At 38.9% G+C, this 23,077-nt stretch overlaps 1 protein-coding gene across 1 annotated transcript in view; it reads left to right on the top strand.

Annotated features, from left to right (window-relative positions):
- Nucleotides 1–4,089, top strand: part of IQCJ (IQ motif containing J) — a 65,619-nt gene extending 61,530 nt beyond the window's left edge. Inside the window, exon 6 of the mRNA XM_014945766.1 lies at nt 4,062–4,089. Within this exon, the coding sequence (XP_014801252.1) occupies nt 4,062–4,089 (28 nt within the window). The remainder of the gene's footprint in view (nt 1–4,061) is intronic.
- The last annotated feature ends 18,988 nt before the right edge of the window (nt 4,090–23,077 follow it).

Raw genomic sequence — 23,077 nt, 5'->3', positions numbered from 1 at the left:
TTTACTTAGTTAATGCTGTGCTAACTCTAAATTTGCTTTTGGGGAGGGATCCTTTATAAAGCAGTAAAATAAGAAGATGCAAACTCTTTGATTTCTTTATAAAAGATTGCCTTTTTGTGTGTGTGTGTAATGTAATGATGGTGCATATACAGCTTTCCTGGCTTCCACTACTTATCCTGTGTATATATAAATTTCTATATTGCAAATCTGAAATAGTAACCTTTTCATACAGATTTACTACTAAAATCCATAACTACTCACTGTTGGCAGAATTTTAAGTGACTATTATTCATTAAATCATAAAATTTATAATGTGCAAGTACTCATAACATGTGGGTGGGTATCTCTCCAGAAAATCAACGTCCAGAACATTTTCTTCGTAACTTGCAAACTCCTGTAGATGGAACAAAGGAAAAAAAAAAAGCCATGCTGTTACTGCATGCTGCTCACTGAAAATTATTTAACTCTTTGATAGCAGTTAGTTTCCTTTGTAGCTATTATCAGCCTTTTAATAGATGCTATTTTTAAACACTGTTTTGTTTGGATGAAATATATTCCATTGTTTTAGTACTGGTTACCTCTGGTGATCTGGGACTGCAGTGTAGCCTGAGAGTTTGAGAGTTCAAAACCACAGAGTTCTCTGAAAAAGAGTTTTGGACAATGTCATGTATTTTCATATTTAATTTGCTCTACCAGAAGTTGTCACCCTTATGGCTTAGGAAAAAAAATGTCCTGGATGCTTTCTAACATCATATATTTATAAATCTTGTCACTTCTAGCTAAAGTGATCTTGGCTTCATATACTGCAATGCAGTGCTATTTAGAAGCAAGGAAAAGTTCTAGGGTAAAACCTAGATGGCCGGTTTAAAACTTTTCTTGGCTTAAAGTAGATGGAGCCCAGTGCTCCAGGGCCTGTATCTGTGGGCTGGGCATTGGGATTTTTTGCATGATGGTCAAACCTTTATTTAAAACATATACATATATATATATATATATATGAAATTCAACATACAAGATTGAAGAGATTCTTCCAGTCCATTAATTCATCCTATTTTCTCACTCTGATGGAAAGCCATACATCATCCTGCCTGACATAATTTTCAATATGACATTTCCAAATGAAACTTGCCTTCAATCAAAATAGTGACTTCAAGATGCAAAGGGATGGACTTGCGATAGTGGTTTCTCCACCCTAAACCTTCTGGTGGGCCTTAGACCCTCTGGCTTGTAGGCAGGCTGTCCCCATTTGTGACATTGTATGAGTGTTCATTTCACTCATTTTGGAGGCTGAAAAAATTTCTGTGTATTACAGCTATGAGATTTTCATGTTTCTTGCTAAATTGTGTCTCAAAGGATTTTGCAACATACTGTAGTTAAAATACTGATAAAAAAGGGCAAGTGGTAGAAGGCAGATGCCATTGCTATAAGGTCTCCCCGGAGCCTTCTCTTCTCCAGGCTGACCAGATTCCTCTTCTCCAGGAAAGACCAGATTCCTACTTTCTCTCACAAGGTTATTATTGACAATAAAAGTAATGTTACTTTAAGCTAATTACAGTGTCAAGTACCACCTCTAATATTCAGGACAAGAGCAATGGGCACAAACTGAAAGACAAGAGGTTCCATCTGAATCTTAGGAAATACTTTTTTTACTGTGACAGTGACAGAGTACTGGCACAGATTGCCCAGAGAGGCTGTGAAGTCTCCATCCTTGAACATATTCACAAGCCATCTGGACATGGTCCTGGGCAAACTGTTCTAGGCAACCCTGCTTGAGCAGGGGATTGGATCAGGTGATCTCCAGAGGTGCCTTCCCACCTCAGACATTCCGTGATTCTGAAAAGTAACAGGTAGGAATTGGAGTGAAATAGTTGGACATAGAGCATAATACTGAATCAAAGACAGCACAGACAACTGCAAAAAATAGTTTGCAGCTCATTCTGCTTGTAATTAAGCCTTTTGTCTGACTGGAGTTTGTATCTTGGGGAATTTGGACTAAGTAAAAAGACATTTTTACTTAGTTAATGCTGTGCTAACTCTAAATTTGCTTTTGGGGAGGGATCCTTTATAAAGCAGTAAAATAAGAAGATGCAAACTCTTTGATTTCTTTATAAAAGATTGCCTTTTTGTGTGTGTGTGTAATGTAATGATGGTGCATATACAGCTTTCCTGGCTTCCACTACTTATCCTGTGTATATATAAATTTCTATATTGCAAATCTGAAATAGTAACCTTTTCATACAGATTTACTACTAAAATCCATAACTACTCACTGTTGGCAGAATTTTAAGTGACTATTATTCATTAAATCATAAAATTTATAATGTGCAAGTACTCATAACATGTGGGTGGGTATCTCTCCAGAAAATCAACGTCCAGAACATTTTCTTCGTAACTTGCAAACTCCTGTAGATGGAACAAAGGAAAAAAAAAAAGCCATGCTGTTACTGCATGCTGCTCACTGAAAATTATTTAACTCTTTGATAGCAGTTAGTTTCCTTTGTAGCTATTATCAGCCTTTTAATAGATGCTATTTTTAAACACTGTTTTGTTTGGATGAAATATATTCCATTGTTTTAGTACTGGTTACCTCTGGTGATCTGGGACTGCAGTGTAGCCTGAGAGTTTGAGAGTTCAAAACCACAGAGTTCTCTGAAAAAGAGTTTTGGACAATGTCATGTATTTTCATATTTAATTTGCTCTACCAGAAGTTGTCACCCTTATGGCTTAGGAAAAAAAATGTCCTGGATGCTTTCTAACATCATATATTTATAAATCTTGTCACTTCTAGCTAAAGTGATCTTGGCTTCATATACTGCAATGCAGTGCTATTTAGAAGCAAGGAAAAGTTCTAGGGTAAAACCTAGATGGCCGGTTTAAAACTTTTCTTGGCTTAAAGTAGATGGAGCCCAGTGCTCCAGGGCCTGTATCTGTGGGCTGGGCATTGGGATTTTTTGCATGATGGTCAAACCTTTATTTAAAACATATACATATATATATATATATATATGAAATTCAACATACAAGATTGAAGAGATTCTTCCAGTCCATTAATTCATCCTATTTTCTCACTCTGATGGAAAGCCATACATCATCCTGCCTGACATAATTTTCAATATGACATTTCCAAATGAAACTTGCCTTCAATCAAAATAGTGACTTCAAGATGCAAAGGGATGGACTTGCGATAGTGGTTTCTCCACCCTAAACCTTCTGGTGGGCCTTAGACCCTCTGGCTTGTAGGCAGGCTGTCCCCATTTGTGACATTGTATGAGTGTTCATTTCACTCATTTTGGAGGCTGAAAAAATTTCTGTGTATTACAGCTATGAGATTTTCATGTTTCTTGCTAAATTGTGTCTCAAAGGATTTTGCAACATACTGTAGTTAAAATACTGATAAAAAAGGGCAAGTGGTAGAAGGCAGATGCCATCAAGAGTGTTTTCCTGCCCAAACCACAAGGCACACAAAGAAGGGTAGGGTTTGCTCTCCTCCCAAGTCCAGCATGAACTCCTTCAGCTATCCAGTAAATTTGTGGCCGTGGTAATCTGCATCTTGATGCTATTCTGAACCATAATTGCTGCTCTGATGCAGGACTTGTGGCATAATGACACAAAACATGGAGATGTTTAGCTTTTACTAGATCAGATCAGTGCCTGTCTCTGAGCTTGGTTTCCTTTGGACACCCTGAAGCTAAGCTCTAATAGATGGCTGAAGATGGTGCACCCAGAAAGGAGGCCAAGTTAAAATCTGGTCTTTGGGACATTTCTCCACACTGATAGAAAGAAACTATTTTTCCTTCACAACAGTACTCCACCGCCTATTTTTTCTCCCTTTTTATTATTTCCTACCTCCCCTTCTGCTTGCAACATCCCTGCAGTAACCCCCTGCTCACACCCTCCCCCTGTGTGAAACTGCAAATGTTTTCTGTCCTAATTTGAGCACAGCGTAGGTACAGTAAATAGTCCTGCCACTGCAGGTTCTCTCTCTTGGTTGAAATGACAACCCTCATCTAATTCTTTTCCCCTAATTCTGTTTTTCCTGCTTTTTCTGTTCTGTTCCTCAGTTCCATCTGCTTCAGCACTACACGCTAATCCTGCCCTTATGTCCTACTTAAAATAAATGAGTACTCTGTAATGCATTAAAAAAATACATTGGTAAAATTAGAGTTCCACATTTAGGTAATAAAAAAATAGGTCTAACTTTCCAGACAGAATTCTTGCCTTGTCTGAGACTGAGCCCAGTTCAGCTCTGGTGGGAGGGACGTGTTTGAGAAAAATAGTATTTTTATGAAAAGTAGAGTAGGAATTGTAATTGTGTTTTTGTAATGAATTAGTAATACTAAGTACTGTTGCTTTGCCCTCATTCAAGCTAAGTATTACTTGCCTTGCTTTTCTCTATGCCTAGTTTGTTCCTGAGAGTAAATATTAAACTATTAGCAGGAATTGTTCAACCATGCACCAGTAATCCTGTGTAGTTTTAAACAGACACGGATTAAAGTAGTAAATAGTACGAGCTGGGATTGTAAAATAGATTTTTACCTCTGGCAGTAACCAGGCAGTATTAGCAGGAGGGTGGTAGTTTGTTTAGGTGGAACTTCACCAGCTAATATAATTTGTGATGATTAGCATGATGAGCTCCAGTGCCAAACAGAGAGTGTGACTTGATTCACTGCTTATGAATCTGTGACTCATTATTACAAAGAATCTCAGAGACGTTAATTGTGATAAATATATGAATGTTCTTAATGATAATAACACTTTATGTATTTGCAAACCAAAGCACACTCTAGCACAATAACAAGGCCTGTGCCAGAAAACCTCATCATTTTGTTCTGGAATGTCAAATGAAGAATTGTTATTACTTCTTATTTTCTGGAATGGATTAGTAGAGCCCTCATAGCAAAATGAATCCAAAACTAAGAGGTTTATGAAATAAGAGCAGATTTTATGTACTACGAAGGCAGTAAGACGGAAAGGACAGGTCTAATTGGGAAAAGACCAAGTGTTGAACTACCTCTGCCACCGAAAGCCCAGTTTCCTTTAGCTGTCCTTCCTCCCCTGTGTGTTACCTTCAAAGCTGCATTCATTTTGCTCAGCGATGCATTAAGATTTTGGTTCTAAAAGTAGAACAAAATCTGTTTGCAGCTGGTGTGTGTTTATAGGTCCCCACACCCGCAAGTGCTGCCTGTGCTTATGCTGATGTTGGTGACTTTCCTCAGGTGTGACCTCCTGGAGGAGTGAGGAGAAGCAGCTGAGGGGAAGGGGCTACCAAATTACTCAAGACAGTACAATCCTAACAAGCATTCTCTGGTAGTTACAAACTACACCTAAAAGGAAGTGGAGCATTTATATGGGGAACACTCTCTTTTCTCTGTCTGGCTTCGTGAATCCGTGAACAGCGAAGGAGAGAGGGAGCTGTGTGAGTGATATTTACAATAAGATTTCTATATAATGCAAACATGCAAATCTTTGCATTTGCTCTTGAATAACATAGATGGAAACATAATTAAAGATAAGGAAGACAGGTCCAGCATTGAGATGAAAAGGGCTTAATTAGAAATCAAATATTTGATGATTCTTTGAGAAACATTAATGCTGGTGTGGGCTATAAGATAACATTTTAAATTAAATGAACATGGAAACAAATGTTATTTTCAGTTTCTTTAATTTTATTCAGATAATTTCAGCTCTAATCATAAGTAGATAACACACAATACTTCTGGCCTAATATGATATTCTTCTTTTGAATGGAGATTTTATGTAAAAATAGTTCTTGCGGTGAGTTTGTGTATATATGTGTACATACACAAAATAATCCAGAATGACTATGTGTGTTTAACTCTTAACTATAGTGTCCCACAGGGCTCTTAAATGCAGGGATACAAAAGGTCCTTCTCAATTCCTTTCCACTGGTGGTAGCAGAATGCCAATAGGTTTCTTTTTCTTTGGGTTGTATATATTGAATGTTGACTATCAATGTGGTTAGTCAATTTGATACATTGCAGTTTAGTAGCAGCAAAATCGATTCAAAAATTATCTCAGTTGGTGACAAAATGTCTAACAAGACATTTTGGGACTACGCTTCCATGGGAATATTCAGCGGGGAGAGAACTGCTGCTTGAGAGAACTGAAAACAATTTCATTGTACTTCTGGAATGGGGCTGACTTTGGTGTGATGTCTCATAATAGGATTACCCTGCTTGGTACTGATGGTAGGTCTTAAGACTAATGGATTTATTTTAGAACTTCCACTTCAGAAAATTAGTCTGATTACTTCATAAATGTTTTCTAAGACAAAGAATTAGAGAAAAAAATTATCTATGGTATCTATTTCCATGGCACAGAAACTCCACAAAGCCAGGCCCCAAAAATGAAAATGATCGTAATGAAGACTTTTAATGGTTAATCAAGCGGGTGGGTACAGAGCAGATTAAAAACATTACAGAAAGTTCTTGGAGGGTTCCTCTCCAGCCCTGTGGCAACATCTTGAAAATCCAGACTTTCCTGTGTCTGAGGAACATCCCCCAGAATCGCATTTCACCATTTTATAAGATGTTCTATACATTTGTTCTCTAACTTCTATATGTTATTCTTCTCATGTAGAACAGAACTAGAGTTGGGTTGGGGGTGTGCATTGTTCTACGCTTATTTGCCAACAGGCTTATATGCTGGCAGCTGGCACAGCACACCACAAACACTGACAAAAGCTGCGTGCTCGGCGGCCAGTGAGTCTTGATAATGATATTTGCAGCCTCTTTGAGGATTGATCCTTCTCCTGTTGAAAATGATCTGATTTTTTTTTCTTTAGAGTTGAAAAGGCCAGTTCTTTTCCTGCTGTTTAGGGTGTGCAGCTAAAAAATACTGAAATACGTAGCTACTAATGAGACTGTCTGAGATCCTAGCTTTGTGTGTTGGTTACAGTTTGATAACTGAGCATGGAAGAAGAGACAATACAGCAGAGCATGCTAATCCTAGCTTGTAGGACATGTTGGGGAAGAGCGGGCCTTGGCAAGTTCAAAATACAGAGATCTGTCCCTACTTGTGTGTGGAGACAGTGCTGCAGAAAACAGAGGTCAGATACGCAGATTTATAGAGGCAAATATTTGAGCAGTGCAGAAAGTGAGAATGGCTTTGGAATGGGAAAGAGAGGAAAAACTAAAAGGTGAACAGAGGTTCTCTGTGCTTTGCTGTGGCCTGGCAGCCTCTTGCAGGTAACACGTCCATTTATCCCTAAAACCCCCTTGGCCACAACTGCTTATCTCATACATGGGGTCTGTTACAGTATTCCTCTAGTGATGGCTACAAATTACTACAGAGAAGATAAGATTGCAGAATTGTTTTTCTTTCCAACAACTGCTGTCGCTGGTTAATTTTTCCATCCATCAATTGTGTGGGAAGAGTATATGGTGGTACGTCTCCAACTCTAGGTTATTTGAGACCAAGAGTTTTCCAACTGCAGGTTTTCCCTGAAGCAATTAACTTCACTCACTGGAATTAATTATATTCTGATGTTACCAAAAAGATGAAAAAAATGAAGGAAATTGAAGTAACAGACAATACAGTCATGATTAGTAGGACCAGAAGGAAATAAATGTATAAAATACATGTAATAGAAACTTATTAGTATGTAGGGAAAACCCTACTGAAAGAGCCTGAGTCAGATTCATTAAATTATGTTAGTGGCTATATTGACACTGAAAAGTGGCAGCATCACGTTAATGTTGTCTGTTACAGAACACTGTATTTCTCCAAATGGATTCAGTTTATATCCTCCCAAAGTGGAAAGTTTTTATTTCTGCACATAAAATACATTTTTAGATTAAATATACTGGAAAAGTGTATTTTTATATGAATAAATACTAACCATTTTAGCTATTTCTCTCACTGCTATGAATTTAAGCAACCAAATAGAAAACGCTGTGCCTTGTCTTTGGGATTCTAAATGTATTTCAATAACTACATTTTTTGAGCCAGCTTGGCTGCTTACACATGTGGAATGACTTCTTAGGGTCAGCTAAAGTTCATTAGTAAGATGTATATGACATTTTAGGAGGGAGAATGGGCTGAATGGGTCTGCCAAAGGAATACATTTAAGGCAAAAGTCCCTGTTTTCTTAGGTGATTTCTCTCAAAGTACTGGATTGTTTCACAATGAAAAAAAAAAAAAAAAAGGCCATTATAATTTTAGCAAAGAGGTAAAAAAAAAAAAAGGCCATTATAATTATAGCGAAGAGCCCAAACTGGAGCAGCAGAGAAGTGCCTCATTGTTAGTGATTCATTTCCCATCTGCTCTGTGCACGGCAGAGGTGAGCCCAGACTACATGGGCACTGATTTTTGAGAGGAAGGTTTGGCAGCTCTGCCTGCTGCCCGGCAGCTCAGCACCCCTCCAGCACCACACCTCAATAAACAGAACGAACTCCACGCAGAACAGCAGAACCAAGAAGCTGCCAAACTGGAGCAGCAGAGAAGTGCCTCATTGTTAGTGATTCATTTCCCATCTGCTCTGTGCACGGCAGAGGTGAGCCCAGACTACATGGGCACTGATTTTTGAGAGGAAGGTTTGGCAGCTCTGCCTGCTGCCCGGCAGCTCAGCACCCCTCCAGCACCACACCTCAATAAACAGAACGAACTCCACACAGAACAGCAGAACCAAGAAGCTGATGTGGCTGTGCCGTCCCCAGTTCAGCGTAGCTAAACCCAAATTGACATTCTATGAACAGTAGTTTAGAAGCTCTGACTACTTTGCTGATGTGGCTGTGCCGTCCCCAGTTCAGCATAGCTAAACCCAAATTGACTTTCTATGAACAGTAGTTTAGAAGCCCTGACTACTTTTGCAAAGGTCTCCGTTTTAACATTAAGATGATACATGAACTTTCCGTAAAGGAATTACCAAATCTTAGTCATAACTCGAATTTGTTAAGTGTAAATTACTATTTGGTTGGTTGACCTCTTCATGTTATCTATCCATTTTTCCTTTGGTCAGATTCCAAGAATAAATTACTTTATAAAACCAGCTTGATCCAGAATGCCTGTCGGTTTTTCTATTAAAAATGCTCATATATTATTTTTCCATGCCACTAACATGCAGGAGAATTGTTTCCAAAAAGAGTTCTTGCATAACTTTTATTCTACTAGATGGAGATTCACATGTTATATTTATTTAGGTCTTTATATTTTCTCCAAACCTCATCTCTGATAACAGTATTTCCTAGCAAGGCCACCCTGCTTTTTCAAAGCCTTTCAAGAGCTCTAAGGATAGAAGTGGACCTTTGGTTTTTATTCTGTATTATGAATTACTTCCATAATTTGTGTGGTTGTATCACTTAGTTGTCCCCTGCATATGAAACCCATTTTGTCAGTGCTTAGAGCTGAGCAAAGGTTGCTGCTTTTCCCTGGGTAAAAGTCTTTGAAAATACTTTCATATCTAGAGTGGGGTTGGGCTCTCCAAAGAACCCAACTTTTTATACCACTATATATTTATATATATTATATATTATATTCAGTTTCGTCTAAACCATGACTGCAATAGGAACATGTTCTGGTTGGGTTCTCTTTTTTTTCCCTTTGCAGGGGGAAGCACTCTTCTTTTACAAATTTATTTGTCCTTAGGTTTTTTTTTTTTTTATTGCTACCAATTGCTTTTGACCATTCTCCTCTTATGCTTTTCCTATAGTGAAGCCAACAAACACACGTTTACATGCAGTGGGAGCAGCTTATACTGTGAGGGGAGATTAAATCCCTTCTTTTTTCCACTTCTATGACTCTTTGTCTCTTGCCTTTTAAGTATCAGCCATTATGAGCCACCTCCACTTGATATCCTAAAACTTCTGCTGTCCTACCCATGTAACAGTCAAATTTGAAGGAGTTTCCCATTTCTTTGTTCTCACCTCAGGCTCTTTCATACAGTACTATTTTGTTTATCATTGCCAGGCTACCTAAAACCATACTCAGACTGATGGCACAAACTCCTGGAGTTTCCTTCCCTCAGGAGCTAAGCTGTGGCCAGAACTTTGCCAATGCACCAGTCATGTACTTATCCCACCTGACTGTAGTTTAAACTTTCCTTCAGTGGAGGCTTCTGAAAATTTAGACTTTATTTTGCCCGCTTGGGATGGTTTTACTCTTTTTAACATCTTACCCTTTTGCTTTCGTCCCATCCCGTTTGGAGAGAGCCTTGCAGCCTGCTGAGTTGACCATGCCAGCTCTCAGCCCACCTGCTTGTGGGACAGCCTTACGTAGGGCACGCTTGGATTGCTGTAATTGCTCCTTATTAGGGGACATTTAATTAAACATTTTCCCTCCTGTTGGACAGTTGGCAATTTGTTGACTGGAGCAAAAATGAACAGTTACATCAGGAACTACATGAGTACAGGGTATAAAAAGAGGCAGAGGTGAACTGTAGAATGTTACTGTAGTATATTATATTTGATGTTTTACTTCTGTGTCTAATAATGCATTCTTCACATCGTGTGCAACAGTCATGTCGCTTCATTATTTTAAAATTTAGAAGCTTTTGTTTTTGAAACTAAAACCCATGTTTCCAGTTCCTCATTGTGGAGCTGGTTTAATTGCATTACTCCTCTCATTGTGAGATTGAATATGACCATTCAGCTAGAAAAATGCTGCTAGAATAATGTAAATGGCCAAGCTTTGGTTTTTCCAAGGTATTTAAAATTCTATTGCTGTTCCCATAAGCTACAGACAGTGGATTATTTTTCATGGACAGACAGCACATCCTTCTCTTGGGGCCTTTATGGACAGACTGTATAAAATGATAACACAATGAATGGGGCACCTGCCATACTCTATCAGCTGCCTAAATCAGCTGTTTCAGACAGAAATTCAATACAGTAGAATACGTTTCAAATAGATTTTCAGGTACAAGGTATAACAAGGAATTTCAAGAGTATTCTTGATACATTTGCACCAAGATAGCTTTCAAGACATTTATGTTGCTTCAATAAAGATGTAGTTAAGATGCTTTCAAACCATCTTCAAAATAATAAAATGACTTTGGTACTCTGAGGAGCTAAGAAGAATATCATATGATTATTGTATTTGATTATGATAGTGTCCAGAAGTCTTAGATATTGTATTGTCTGTTGGATAAAATATTACTGTCTTTGTGAGCAACAAAAGGAACATCTTGTTCTAAAGAGCAGTTTGGGGATGAAAAGGAAGAGGTTTTCTTTGTAGGAATAAAATCCTTCCCAGTCATTTTATTTTTATGAAAAATAGGTGCGATGATGTAATATAAATAGATTAGCATGTCATAATATTTTACAGCTTAACTACATGCTATTTGTCTACACCGTGGTGCTGTTTACCCTAGCCTGTAAAAACTTGCTGCACATTTGCCTGAGCAGCCCAAAGTGCTTGTGATTTATATTGTCTCTTGTGTTTAATTTTGCAAACTTGGAATGAAAACTCAAAGATTAACTCTTGAAGCCAGACTTCAGAAACGAACTTCCTACCTCAGAGAAAACTGAAATGCAACATAGACGTGCCATGGAGAATTCAGTGGGTTTAGTCCAGAGCTGCATTTGTTGGCATGCCAAGCAATTAAAATTATGACCATGGCTTCCTTACCAATGACTAGCAAAATGCTGTAAACAGCAACATGGGAAATCCTGGTGTGGCTTCTTGCCCACTCCATGCCCATTTTGATGTCTCTCTTCTTGATGATAAGATACTTTCCTTATTTTCTTCTGAAATAATTTTAAAATTCACTTCGTGCGGTGGAGCTACATTAGTTGTTGTTGGGCAGCTCTGGACATCTGTCTGTCCCATTCCATCTCTGAGCTTTCTGAATCTGCAACAAAAAACAAACCCAGTTGATTGAGACATAAATCTTCTCTAAAACAGCATGGTAAGAATCAGTGAGGCTCAGAAGAGCTTAGATTTTGCACGTACAAATCCCAGTTTGTGTTCTCCGTTTCTCTATTTCCATCCAATACGTTTAATCCTGATATACTTAGTTGTTAAGTACATCTGCAGGAACTCCATTCTCTTCTAATGAAACAGATCCTTTGCTGATCCTTAACCCAAATGAAAGGGAATCGGACAACTCATACTTTGTGCACTAATTGTGACCTTTCAGGAAAGACTCTTGCTCCCTCCTGGAGAAGGTTGTGTGAGGGCACCAACATCCTCTAAATGTGAGCTTGAACCACCATGTTATTAGACCATCCCTAAACCCAACTTGATGCTGTAAAAATATCCCAAAGTCTCTTAACTCACTTTCCAGGAGGAGGTTTAATGATCCAGAAAATTAAGAATATTCACATTTTATCAATTAAGAGATATTTTAATTTTAAATGTTCATATTAAATTTCCCTCAGAGCCTTTAGCATAAACCTAGACCTTTGCTCCTGAACACTGTATGTGTGAAGGACATACACTGTATGTATGTGAAAGGACAAAGATGTCCTTTCAACTGTCCTTGTCTTTGGGAATATATTTCTGCCATGCCTCTGTTTTAGACCTGACTGTCTTAAACAGAAAAGCATTATTTCATGTGTTAGAGGGCATGCACAACATAGCGTTCTTTATAATCGTGCCAAAGAAATTAGAGGCTGTTACTGAATCCCTCTCACCATGAAAAAAGAATGCCAGCCCCACTGGTTTTCAATGAATATATTTTCCAACATTACTGAAGGACATTATTTGAGTCTTCTACAGCATCACTGTCATTTGTCTTAAGCCTTTGCTGTACAGTGTAATTCAGTGTGCTTGAATGGTTGATGCCAACATTGTAAAAGGTCCTGAGAATTTGTGGAATCTCTTTCTGGAAACATGAGCCTCACTCTAAATAAAGCTTTATTACGTCAACGTAAGCATAAAGCTATATTAAATGAGGGGTAGGGTTGTAGAAAGCACTTGCTTAAAACATGCCACAGTGAATCACATCTGGGCAGGTTTATTTCAGCCTGTGCATCTTGGTTTGTTCTCAAACTGTGGCTCTTCAAAGAAGGATCTTCTTCTAGAATTTTTTTGTGCAAGTCTAGGCTCTATACATGGTTGAGTTAAAAGTAATCTTTATCATAACCTAATGTTGTTCTTTTTTCCCCTTAATTAGGACTAAAAAGGAACTGAAGTATAATTTTGCTATTAGAGCTGGTATTTTACCCTCTGTAAGGTGTAGTTTGTTGTGTCCCCTAGTCACTGAGCAGCAAAATCAGTGGGGACAAGCTGTGTTTCTAATTCCCCCAGTGTTTTTGCTGCAGTGCTGTTGACTGCGTTGGTTCTTTTGCTCTTTCTGTGTGTTTTAAACAGCTGTTGTCACCTGCAGTCCTGGACTGTCACCTTATCCTGAGTTCAGGCGCTTGGTGTTAACTAGGGCACCCAGCAAGGAACTGGGGAGCGTGTCGCAGGGTGCTGTTTATTTACTTGGTTAAATAACAGCTTGTGCCTGAGCTAAGGTTAATTTCTGTTGAACTTTATTTAAAGCTTGAAAAGTGCATGAGTTTTTGAGAATTAACCTTCATGTAAATGATTGGGAAATATAACTACATTTTAACAGAAGTATTTATAACAGAGGAGTTAGTTATAATCACATGAGCAATATGTTTGCCTATTCCATATAACCTGAATGGACATGTGCAAAACACAAACATACTGGTTTTTTATATTTTCTTCCTCCTTTTCTTAGAAGGTTGACATGTAATCATGGAAAAGATTAGACAGACGTGCATGTTCAAAGAAAGAAAATATGCTTAGCATTAAACTTCCTGTTTCTGCGACTGAAATACACATGACCTTTTTGCTGAAATAAGCTCTAAACAGAAAACTGGTGTGAATAAAATCCCCAGACAGTGATGCGAAAAGAAAAAATAGCATGCTTAAGTTATTTACCTTGTTTTAATGTGGGTTTCATGTCCACTATTACAAACATGATATCCATATCAGTACTGGGCTAAAGAGCTATTACGGAGTATAATATGGTAGTATCTTTCATGAATTATTATAATTATAAGAGATGTTGGTGGCACACAGCTAAGCAGTCTTCTCTATGTGAAATGTTGGGTCAAGACTTTTAATACATAAATGCCTGGAGGATCCTCTTCCTTTCAGCAATACATCTTTAATACATCTTTGCAAACTGATTTATCATGCCTGGAGGAGGGTTTTGCAGATATATCCAAATCTATGTGAAAGCCATGGTGACAAACGGGCATTGAATCCACTCTGTTTTCCTCACCCGCTCTCCCTACGAGCCTCACCATAGTCCAGGTGCAGAATTTAGCTCAGTGTCCAACTTTAACTCCCTGCTTGATCAAAGATCTGATCCTAACTTAGGGGGGAACGATGCTATGTGCCAATTTACTCCAATAATTTGGGAATCCTAAGTCACAAATGGAGGTAGCACTGGGCCCACAAACAGCACTGAACAGGAACACGTTGCTCAGCCTCTCTTCAGTGATTCCTTATTGGTTTAAAACCCCAAAATCTTATAAATTTAAAAATCTACCTAGGCATTTAAATGAAAGAGTAGGGAGGGTTTTATGAAACTGTTCTGAAATAGTTGAAAAAGAGGGAATTAGTTTGTTTGCAATAGCAGGGTTCCTTGACTTATACAATTGTGAAGAAGTTATCTAGTTGGAAATAATATAAAGAGTTTATGTTTCATAATTTTTCTTTATTGCAGAAATATTTTATGCAAATATTCAGGGTAGGAAGATGTTGCCAGATGGAAATGCAATAGTTGTGGAATTTTTCCTGGCACTTTTGACAGGATATTTAATACTGAATGGCTTTATGCTAATGCTTTGCACTGGAATTCATATTTTATAGCTACTTTGAAATGCAAATTAAAAATAGGTTTCAAAACTGAAAACCTTGCCCTCTAAGAAATACAGTAGTATGCAAAGAAGTATTTAGCTGTGTTAGCTCCCAAGTATCGCCATGGCTGGCGTGTAAGCGGATGATCTTTACGCTATGAAATGTGAGCTGGAAATCTTAAAGTGCTGCCTATCCTGTAGGGACCTTCTGCTTTGCCGGGCAAGTGCCATTGAACTGAGCTTTGAAAAAAGTAATTTCTTTCCAATGGGGCTGCTGAAATATTAAGGCTCCCAGGGTCATTGAAAATACCATGGAATTAATGTGTCAGGTAGTTAGCAATGCCCTGATGGTAAAACTGCCTCCCTGGGCACATGGGATCTACTCACAATGACCCAACGTATGGGACTGGGGTCTCAGATGCCAACCAGCCTTTCATATAATATTGCGGTGGCAAATATCAGGATATCAGAGAATCTGATTTCCTACCAGTTACATCTCCTGTGAGTTACTGCTAAGGTAAAATTTTATTGATAGTCACAGAGAGAAATAACAACCGCAGGAAAGCTGACGGGCAACACCACTTTATCCACACACAGCTTAGTCCCATTTCCACATCTCTCTGTTCTCCTCCTTCACTTGTAAAATAGTAATGTGGTCAGATCTGGTTTAGGATTATTTACACCCTAACATAAACACTTGTCATATTAGCAGGAGTTTATTCAATGACTGCAGTGAGTTTTCATGTAACCTAATGGTCCTTAATCCTGCCCAATTCTCAGGTCCAGATTTACCAGAGCATTTAAGGGATTTTTAGTCTCTCCAGTAGTTATAGTATCCTGGCCCCTTGCTGCAGCACCACCACCAATTGAGGCACTAGAATAAGCTTAAATCCCCAGTATCGTAAAAAAAAAAAGAAAATTATAATCCCAAAAGTGGAAATCTACACATAGCATCCAGTAAAGCAGAGTGAAGTCTGAAGGGTGCTGAAGGTGATCCAAGACTGGGGCGTTTTTAGACTGGCACTCAGCCACTGCAATAAACTGCAATTCATAATCTGCTAATATAGTGCCAAATAATGGTTGCATTCTCAGTTTAATTTATAAAACATGTATTTCACTGATGTGTAAGGGGTATTTTACATGCTGGAAGTATTAATGTTCATTGTGTGCATGATTTGCTGTTTCAGTATGGTGCAGTCAATTCATTCGCCACCAATAAGCATGCCAAATTAAGAGCTGGCAGGAAAGAAAGTATGTAAAAGTGAAAGGAGCTGCCTAATATTCACCCGTATTGCAGCACAGATTTACCAACTAGGTCTTGAAAATTGTTTTGCTGGAGCTGAAATTGGGAACTCCACAGGCCAGATGCAGAATTTTACTAATTGGTTTGATTTGACATGGAAATGTTCTATGGGAAAATATGTTCTGTATTTGGGGTTTTTTTAGGAGTCTTAACAGTAGAAGAAGCTGAAGTTGAGTTTAAGTTGGTCCACTGCGAAGAATTTTTCTAAAGGAAGATAATTAATGCATTCACTGCCAATCTGCAGATAAGGAGAGGATAGGGAGCTGATTTAGGGACTCGATAGCTGTCTGCAGCCACAGTATTCATGGAGTACTCACAGCATCCCTGGTTGCTGAGTCAGTAGTGGTTCTTTTCCACAATCGTAGTCTTAGGACAAAGCCAGAATTCCCATGAATTTTTAAATAACTCAGATATCAATGAAAGAAAAGACCCATATGGTCATTTAAACTCATTTTTCATAGCACAATTGTTATTTTATGCATCTGATCAACCTCAGCTAATCAGGAACAAATCACACTGCATCCAACACATTTGAGGCAAATTAGGGATCACCATCTGGCAGAAAGATTCCCTTAAAATTGTTCTCCTTTATAAATTGAAATCTACTTCAATTAAAAACAGACGTGTCAAGAAGTGTTGTGCGTCAATTATTTTAGTGACAACATTTTCCAATTTTGGAGGGACATATGCATCAAGAAAAGGTCTTTGCCTTTTCTCTTGGGTAATATTGTGCCAGCTCAGGACAAGCATGGAAATAGCATCTTACGCTTCATTAGCATAACAGGTAATATAATCAGTGACCACTTATCAGAACCCAAACTAAACAGAGGATTAGGGTAATTATGAGTAAGAAATTGTATTTTTATATTTTGAGGTCTTGATCTCAAGATTACATGAGGTTAGAAGCGACTGGGACAGACTCCCAGTACTCAAACTGGCTTTTAAAGGGTGTAGCTGAGTGGGGGAAAAAGTGTGCTTTGGACACAAATTATGCACAAAATTATTACGATTGTGCAACATTCATAGCAACCAAATGTGTGGGGTTTTTTTACACATTTCATTAATCATCCACATCCACAGTGACTGCTGCTGCCCACACAAATAATAACTGTACATGTAAATTAGGCAGAGAGATAAATGTGTGGTTTGCTGTGCACAATTTTCAGAAAATCTATTCTCTTAGGTCTGAAGCTTTGGAACAAGCTTCCCATCTCTGGTTGGCACAGGATCAGTCGTAGGGGAAGCCCTGAAGTGTGCACATCTGTTTTTACATATAGTAGAAATACACCCTTTCACTTATGTGTAAAGTTTTCTTCAACAAGCTATAAAAGCCTCATCTTATCCAAATTTTAACGTACATGTGTTTTGTGACTGATGCTCCAAGAGGGTCTAGGACATACCAGGGCTTGTGTAATATTGTCCTATGAGCTTTGGTAAAGGCAGCCAGACTCAAGCAATGCAACTACACTTTCCAATATGCCGCCGTTCATCTCTGTCTCAGTTGGCCAGTTGTTAATTTTCCAAGTTTGCTGGGCTGAGGTCATTGCAGGGTTAATTAACTATGTACAGGCCAAGGCTGATGGCAAGGGGAAGCTGCCCACTTGCTGTCAGAGCAGAATATGTGTTTAAGGCAAGTACTTTTAAACAGTTACCAGCTCATTTTAACAGTTCATTTTGAGAAAGACTGGAATATCCTTAGTTGCAGTAACAACTTTATTTATTGTTGGTGGCACCAGAGTCATGAAATGAAATGACCTAGATATCATAGCCTTGAAACAGAATTTTAACAGCTGGCAGATGGGATTTATTCATTCATAAAATGCTGATTTATAGCATTTGGGGGAAAAAATGACAGAAAAGTTGAAAATCCAATTCGTCCATCAAGTATCCTGGCACAAACAGCGGATCTACTAGTAAGAGATAGAGGAATTAGGGTTGTTAAAAGCAAAGCTATCATAGTTTAATGTTCATCACCAGAGCTGGCAAGGTTTAAAGGTAGAGGTATATGTATTCAAATGACCCCCAGACCTCAGACACCTTCCCTGTTCTTCCTCTTGTGCAAATAGTATTTCTTGTTCCCATTTCAGAAGGGCAAAGCTAACAAAAATTTGCTAGCAGGAATAATTTTAGAAATATTCTCTGTTTGAAAATACTGTCTGTTTAATAACTTTGGACCTTCAAGCTATGAAGGTATTCAAACACTAATGAGTAATTTATTTAATTTATTTTATCACTTCTGTTTTGAAGGCATTTTATCAGTGCTAATGAAAAATAATTAAAAAAAATAATCTCACCCTGGAATAAAAAGATCCATGTGGCCTTTCATAGTGAAGATTTTGCAAGACAGAAATGAAGAGTTAACTTTCTTCATATGACTCTCTTTACTTGTCTCTGTCCTGGAACTGAGAAGTACACCCAGCCATACCAGTTTAAGCCAAGTTGCTGACTTCAAAAATGATAGCACTGACCTACCCTGAGGTAAGGCTGGTTAGGCATGGAGCTTAGGCACTAAGAGAGTCCTGCGTTTAGCACTAATTTCATGGTAGCTTTGTGGCTGATGTTAATTTCTAATTTGGCCAAGTGTGGCTTTTTCATAAAAATATTGGACCCCTTTTTCCTCTCTTTCGTAAGGTTCTGAAATACAGGACATGAATCAGTGGCATTATACACCAACAAAATCTCCCTGTAGTTGAGCAGGCTGACGAGATGACTCAGACAGCAAGAAATAGTTCTATCAGAACAGAGTGAGGAAAAGGCACCCTTCTTGCCATTATTCCTCAAGAAAGTGATATTATGTGTCATCAGATTGTGCTTTCTGAAGAACTTTGAAATTCGTTTGACAGGTGCAGGCTTTGGAAACTGGAAAACTGTCTTTGGAGACCCTTTCTCATCCAACACCTGCCCCTCTCTTCCCTGCCTCCCTTAGGGCTCACCTTGTCCTGTACCCCTCCGTAGGTATTTCTTCTCTCTCCTACTTTCAGTTACCAGAAAGTCAGGTTGGTAACCAAAAGTGAAGGATGGAGGAAAAGCAGAAGTTGATGGATGCATAGACCGTGGGAAGGCTGGGGTTTTAACCTACTCAAATGTGTGTTTTATATGAGTATTTTTACCTTTTCTTTAGTTTCTCTTCACCAAATATTTCACCATTTTCATTGTGATCGATTATTTCAAAGTTGAAAAGTTCTGTTTTTAGCACCCAAGCACTAAAGTCATAGGACACCAAAAAAAAAGCACAGTGTTTGGCTGCAATGTCCTGTCAGTAGAAAGCTGAAATGTGTTCTGTAAATTGCTTGGAAAATTGTAAATCATGAAAACCTTTATAAAAGGGAGATTAATGGAAATAGCGCACAAGCAGGAGAGATTTGAGTAATTCAGATAATAAAAATCTCTCCTTATAGGCCAGAGAGCTGCAGTCATGAGCATCCAGCATCCATCTGCTGTCCCACCACTTGCCCTCTTTCCTTCCCTGGCAGGAGGGATGCTGTGGGGTCCAGGTCTCTAAATGAGCTCCCAGAGCTCTCCAGCCAGCATCTCCCTGGCTCTGTAATTTGGTGATCCTTCAGAGAAACTTGTCCTTTCCCAATGACTAATAGGTAAACTTCCTACACTTAAGTAGTTAAATTAAATGATGTGAAAGCATTGCTTAGTGAAGCTTGGTGATTAGGGCAAAGAAACCAGAATTGGAAATCATTGCTTATTAGATATTTCCTATGCACGGTAATCTAAAAAATGTGAATTTTGAAAACTAGCTGGTTTAGGAGATCAGCAGGCTGGTGTGGAGGTGGAGAAGGTTCAGTGAACCTCTCCTGATCCTAGCCAAGAAGCCTAGAAAAATGTTTCCACAGTGATACTAAAATCTTAATAACCTGTCAAATGTGCTGCTCAGAAGACATTTGGAATGAAAAATAGCTCCAAGATTTCCAGCTGAACAATGCAGAGTTCATTATACATCCATCAAAAGCCAAAGTGAAAGTTAATTTACCTCAAGTCACGCTACTGATGAGAGCCAGAGCCTACTTTTTAATTTTAGAGGAGAAAACTGGTAGTTTCAGCCATGGCTTTCTAACTGTCTGTGTTTATAGGTACCATAGTAGCAAAACCCGAGCATGGAAAGATAAATCTAACTGTGAGTGGCCAAATACTGGAGCTGTATTATATCTAAAGTAAGTGCTTCCTATACACAGATACTGAGGGAAAAAAATAATAAAACAGAGCCCTGTGGGCTACAAGTGTGAACTGCTCAATCGACTTGTCAGATATAACTTGAGAATTACACCACTGAGGTAATTTTATTTTTTTTTTTTACAATCTGATTAGGAAAAATTGATTCTATAAAATACAGTACAGTGGGACCATGCAGAAGAGAAACCAACCACCCAGAAGTCTGCAGTAATAAGGTGGTTTGTGGTACACCCGTAAACCTTGCTGGACCTTCATAGTGGCATGATTCCCATGAGGTGGTTGGCCAAATTTCACCTTAAATGTAACCTGGTGTGTCGGCCCCAGGAGCTGCTGCTGGCATTCAGGAGAGCCTGGGCACCTGCATTGTTGGTGCTTTTTGGTGTCCTTCGAATGATCAGGCAAATATGAGTTGTTCTCCAGGAGTTTGTCTCTGAAAATAGGAAATCCATGCCTTTTCCTAGTGTTAGCACAGACGTGCTCTCAAGCTTTGCATTTTTACCTGTCACCATGGTGTTTGACTTGTGAGCTGTCACTTCAATTTGGGAGAAGCTGATGTGGCCACAGAAATATTCTTGATTTTCTTTGGGGGTGACATGTTCATTTATAATAAGGACTTTTTAGCAGGCCTGCTGTTGAAGAAAAGATAAATTTTCGATCCAATTTGAAGGTGGTTTTAGTGAGAAAATTAAAGCTACAAGTAGACATGGCCATTAAGAGCAGCAGCAGATCTCTGAATGCTTTGGTGCAATAAGCCAAAACGATAACTTTTGTGAAGAAAATCTTTAACAAGGGTGGTACAGACAAATTGATGACTTACCTTTTTGCATAATTAAAAGCTGCTATCTCTAAAGTTTTTTGGCAGAGAACAAATTAGGTGGGAACCTAGAATAGGAAAGAGTCGTTACATTTCTCAAGCGCACAAGCTGTTAATTAGGATGTGGTAGCTAATTTAATGAAATGGGGGAAGCTTCAATTAATGTGTTTCAACTAGAGACAAAATGAGGAAATTTGAACTCCTTCTGAGAATGTACAAAAGGTGTGTTATGGCTGAGGCTGTGTTTTCTCACAAACACCCAGTTCCCAGAGATTTCCTCCAGAAGGACATGGTTATGGTCACCCTGGAGATGGCATGGTGTGAGGCCACCCAGAGCCTACCCGTGCCTACAAGGGCATGCAGAGGAAAAGGGCAAATACCCACAGCAGGCTTTCCTTCCTTATTTCCACCTTTTTCTTACCAGCTTCTGAGTTCCTTCTCCCAAGATTGTTGGTCTTAATTTGTACGCACAGCACACAGAAGTAGTTAAACATAAGATCAAATCTCTTATTGTGATTCTTGTAGGAAAGGTGTAAATTAAGGGCTTGTGCTACGTGTTGCATGTGAATGACAGGTAGATCCTGTCTTTGGCTCTTCTTTTGTAATAAGGACATCGAAGTAGCTGATTTAGTTCCAGCGCACACAGTATTAGGTACAGTACACGCTATATTCCAGAAGATAAGCTACAGCTAGTGATGACTCATCCCCACTGCTGCAATAATTATAGTTCAACCAGGAAAGATGTAACAGAATTAATTCAAGAATGTTTAGCCTGAAGGCATCTGACAGTATTTAGAAACGTGTGAAATGTGTTTTCTTTGGGTAACTTTCAGAAAGAAGACTTCTTGTAGCTTGACTAATCTGAGTGGAATTTAGCCTGAAGGCATCTGACAGTATTTAGAAACGTGTGAAATGTGTTTTCTTTGGGTAACTTTCAGAAAGAAGACTTTTTGTAGCTTGACCTAAAAAAGTCCTCACAACCAAACCCAATCCCCAGGGTGCCCCAAACACCCCCAAGATAGCCCAAGGGAGTGGGGCACCATCCAGGCGTACTTTCTTGTGTGTTTTGTTGTGTGCTGGAGGTAAGGGAGAAGAAGGAAGCTGACCCCACTTGTGCCACATGGACTGTGAGCATTTCCCACCTACCCAGCTCAAACACAACTATTTTTGCTGGTTTTTAAGGGGATTTGCCATCCTCTGACCAGAATTGTAAGCAGCATCTGCCTCTGTTCCCCTCATACAAGTACATAATAAATACAATAAGTGTCTAATATCTACAAAAGTCTTACCTCCATGCTGTGTATTTTTGCGCTAGATGCCTCCAATTTCCTACATAAATTGGTTGGTAACTGTCTTAGCCTTGCTTTTCATTAAAAAGATCTTAATTACACAATACACAGAGCACAAAACCTTGTCTCATTGGCCTCCAGACAATGGAAATCAGTGATAAAATGCATTAAAGCCTTCACTGGTATTGTTTACACATTTACAGCAGTAGTTGTGGTCTCCAGTGATAGAAAAGACAATAAATAAAAGCTGTTAGGATTGTTCTTTTCATTATCATATGATTTTATAGCCTTTGGTGTCTTAATCACCCATGCATAAAATTGACTGCTATCACTTGTAATTACTGGAATTAACTACTCTTAATTTTTCTGGCGGATATTTAAAGCTTTATCTGGGATCCCAGTGGGTTCTGACACTGCTTTTCTGTGCTGCACTAACCCAGGCACTATCCTGAGTCTGAGAGTGGGTGAGGTGGAGACACAACTCCTCCTCAGAGCAAGACCTTGCCTGCATGCACCAAGCCCATGCAGATGCAAGAAGAAGACAAAAAGTGTGCAAAAGTGTAAGGATATTCGTGCTGCTGCCAAAGGGGTAGGAGAGCAGGACTACAGTGGGGTGCCAGGGCAGGGCAGGAGGAGAAGCAGAGTTTGGGTCACCCAGAAGCACAGCGATTCATAATGTGGATGGATGGATGGATGGAACAGGGAAGCTGAC

This window comes from Calidris pugnax, unplaced genomic scaffold (genome assembly GCF_001431845.1).
Source record: "Calidris pugnax isolate Ruff unplaced genomic scaffold, ASM143184v1 scaffold111, whole genome shotgun sequence".
Lineage (NCBI taxonomy): Eukaryota > Metazoa > Chordata > Aves > Charadriiformes > Scolopacidae > Calidris > Calidris pugnax.
The sequence above is the reverse complement of the archived record's forward strand: the minus strand, read 5'-3'. Positions and strand labels throughout refer to the sequence as shown.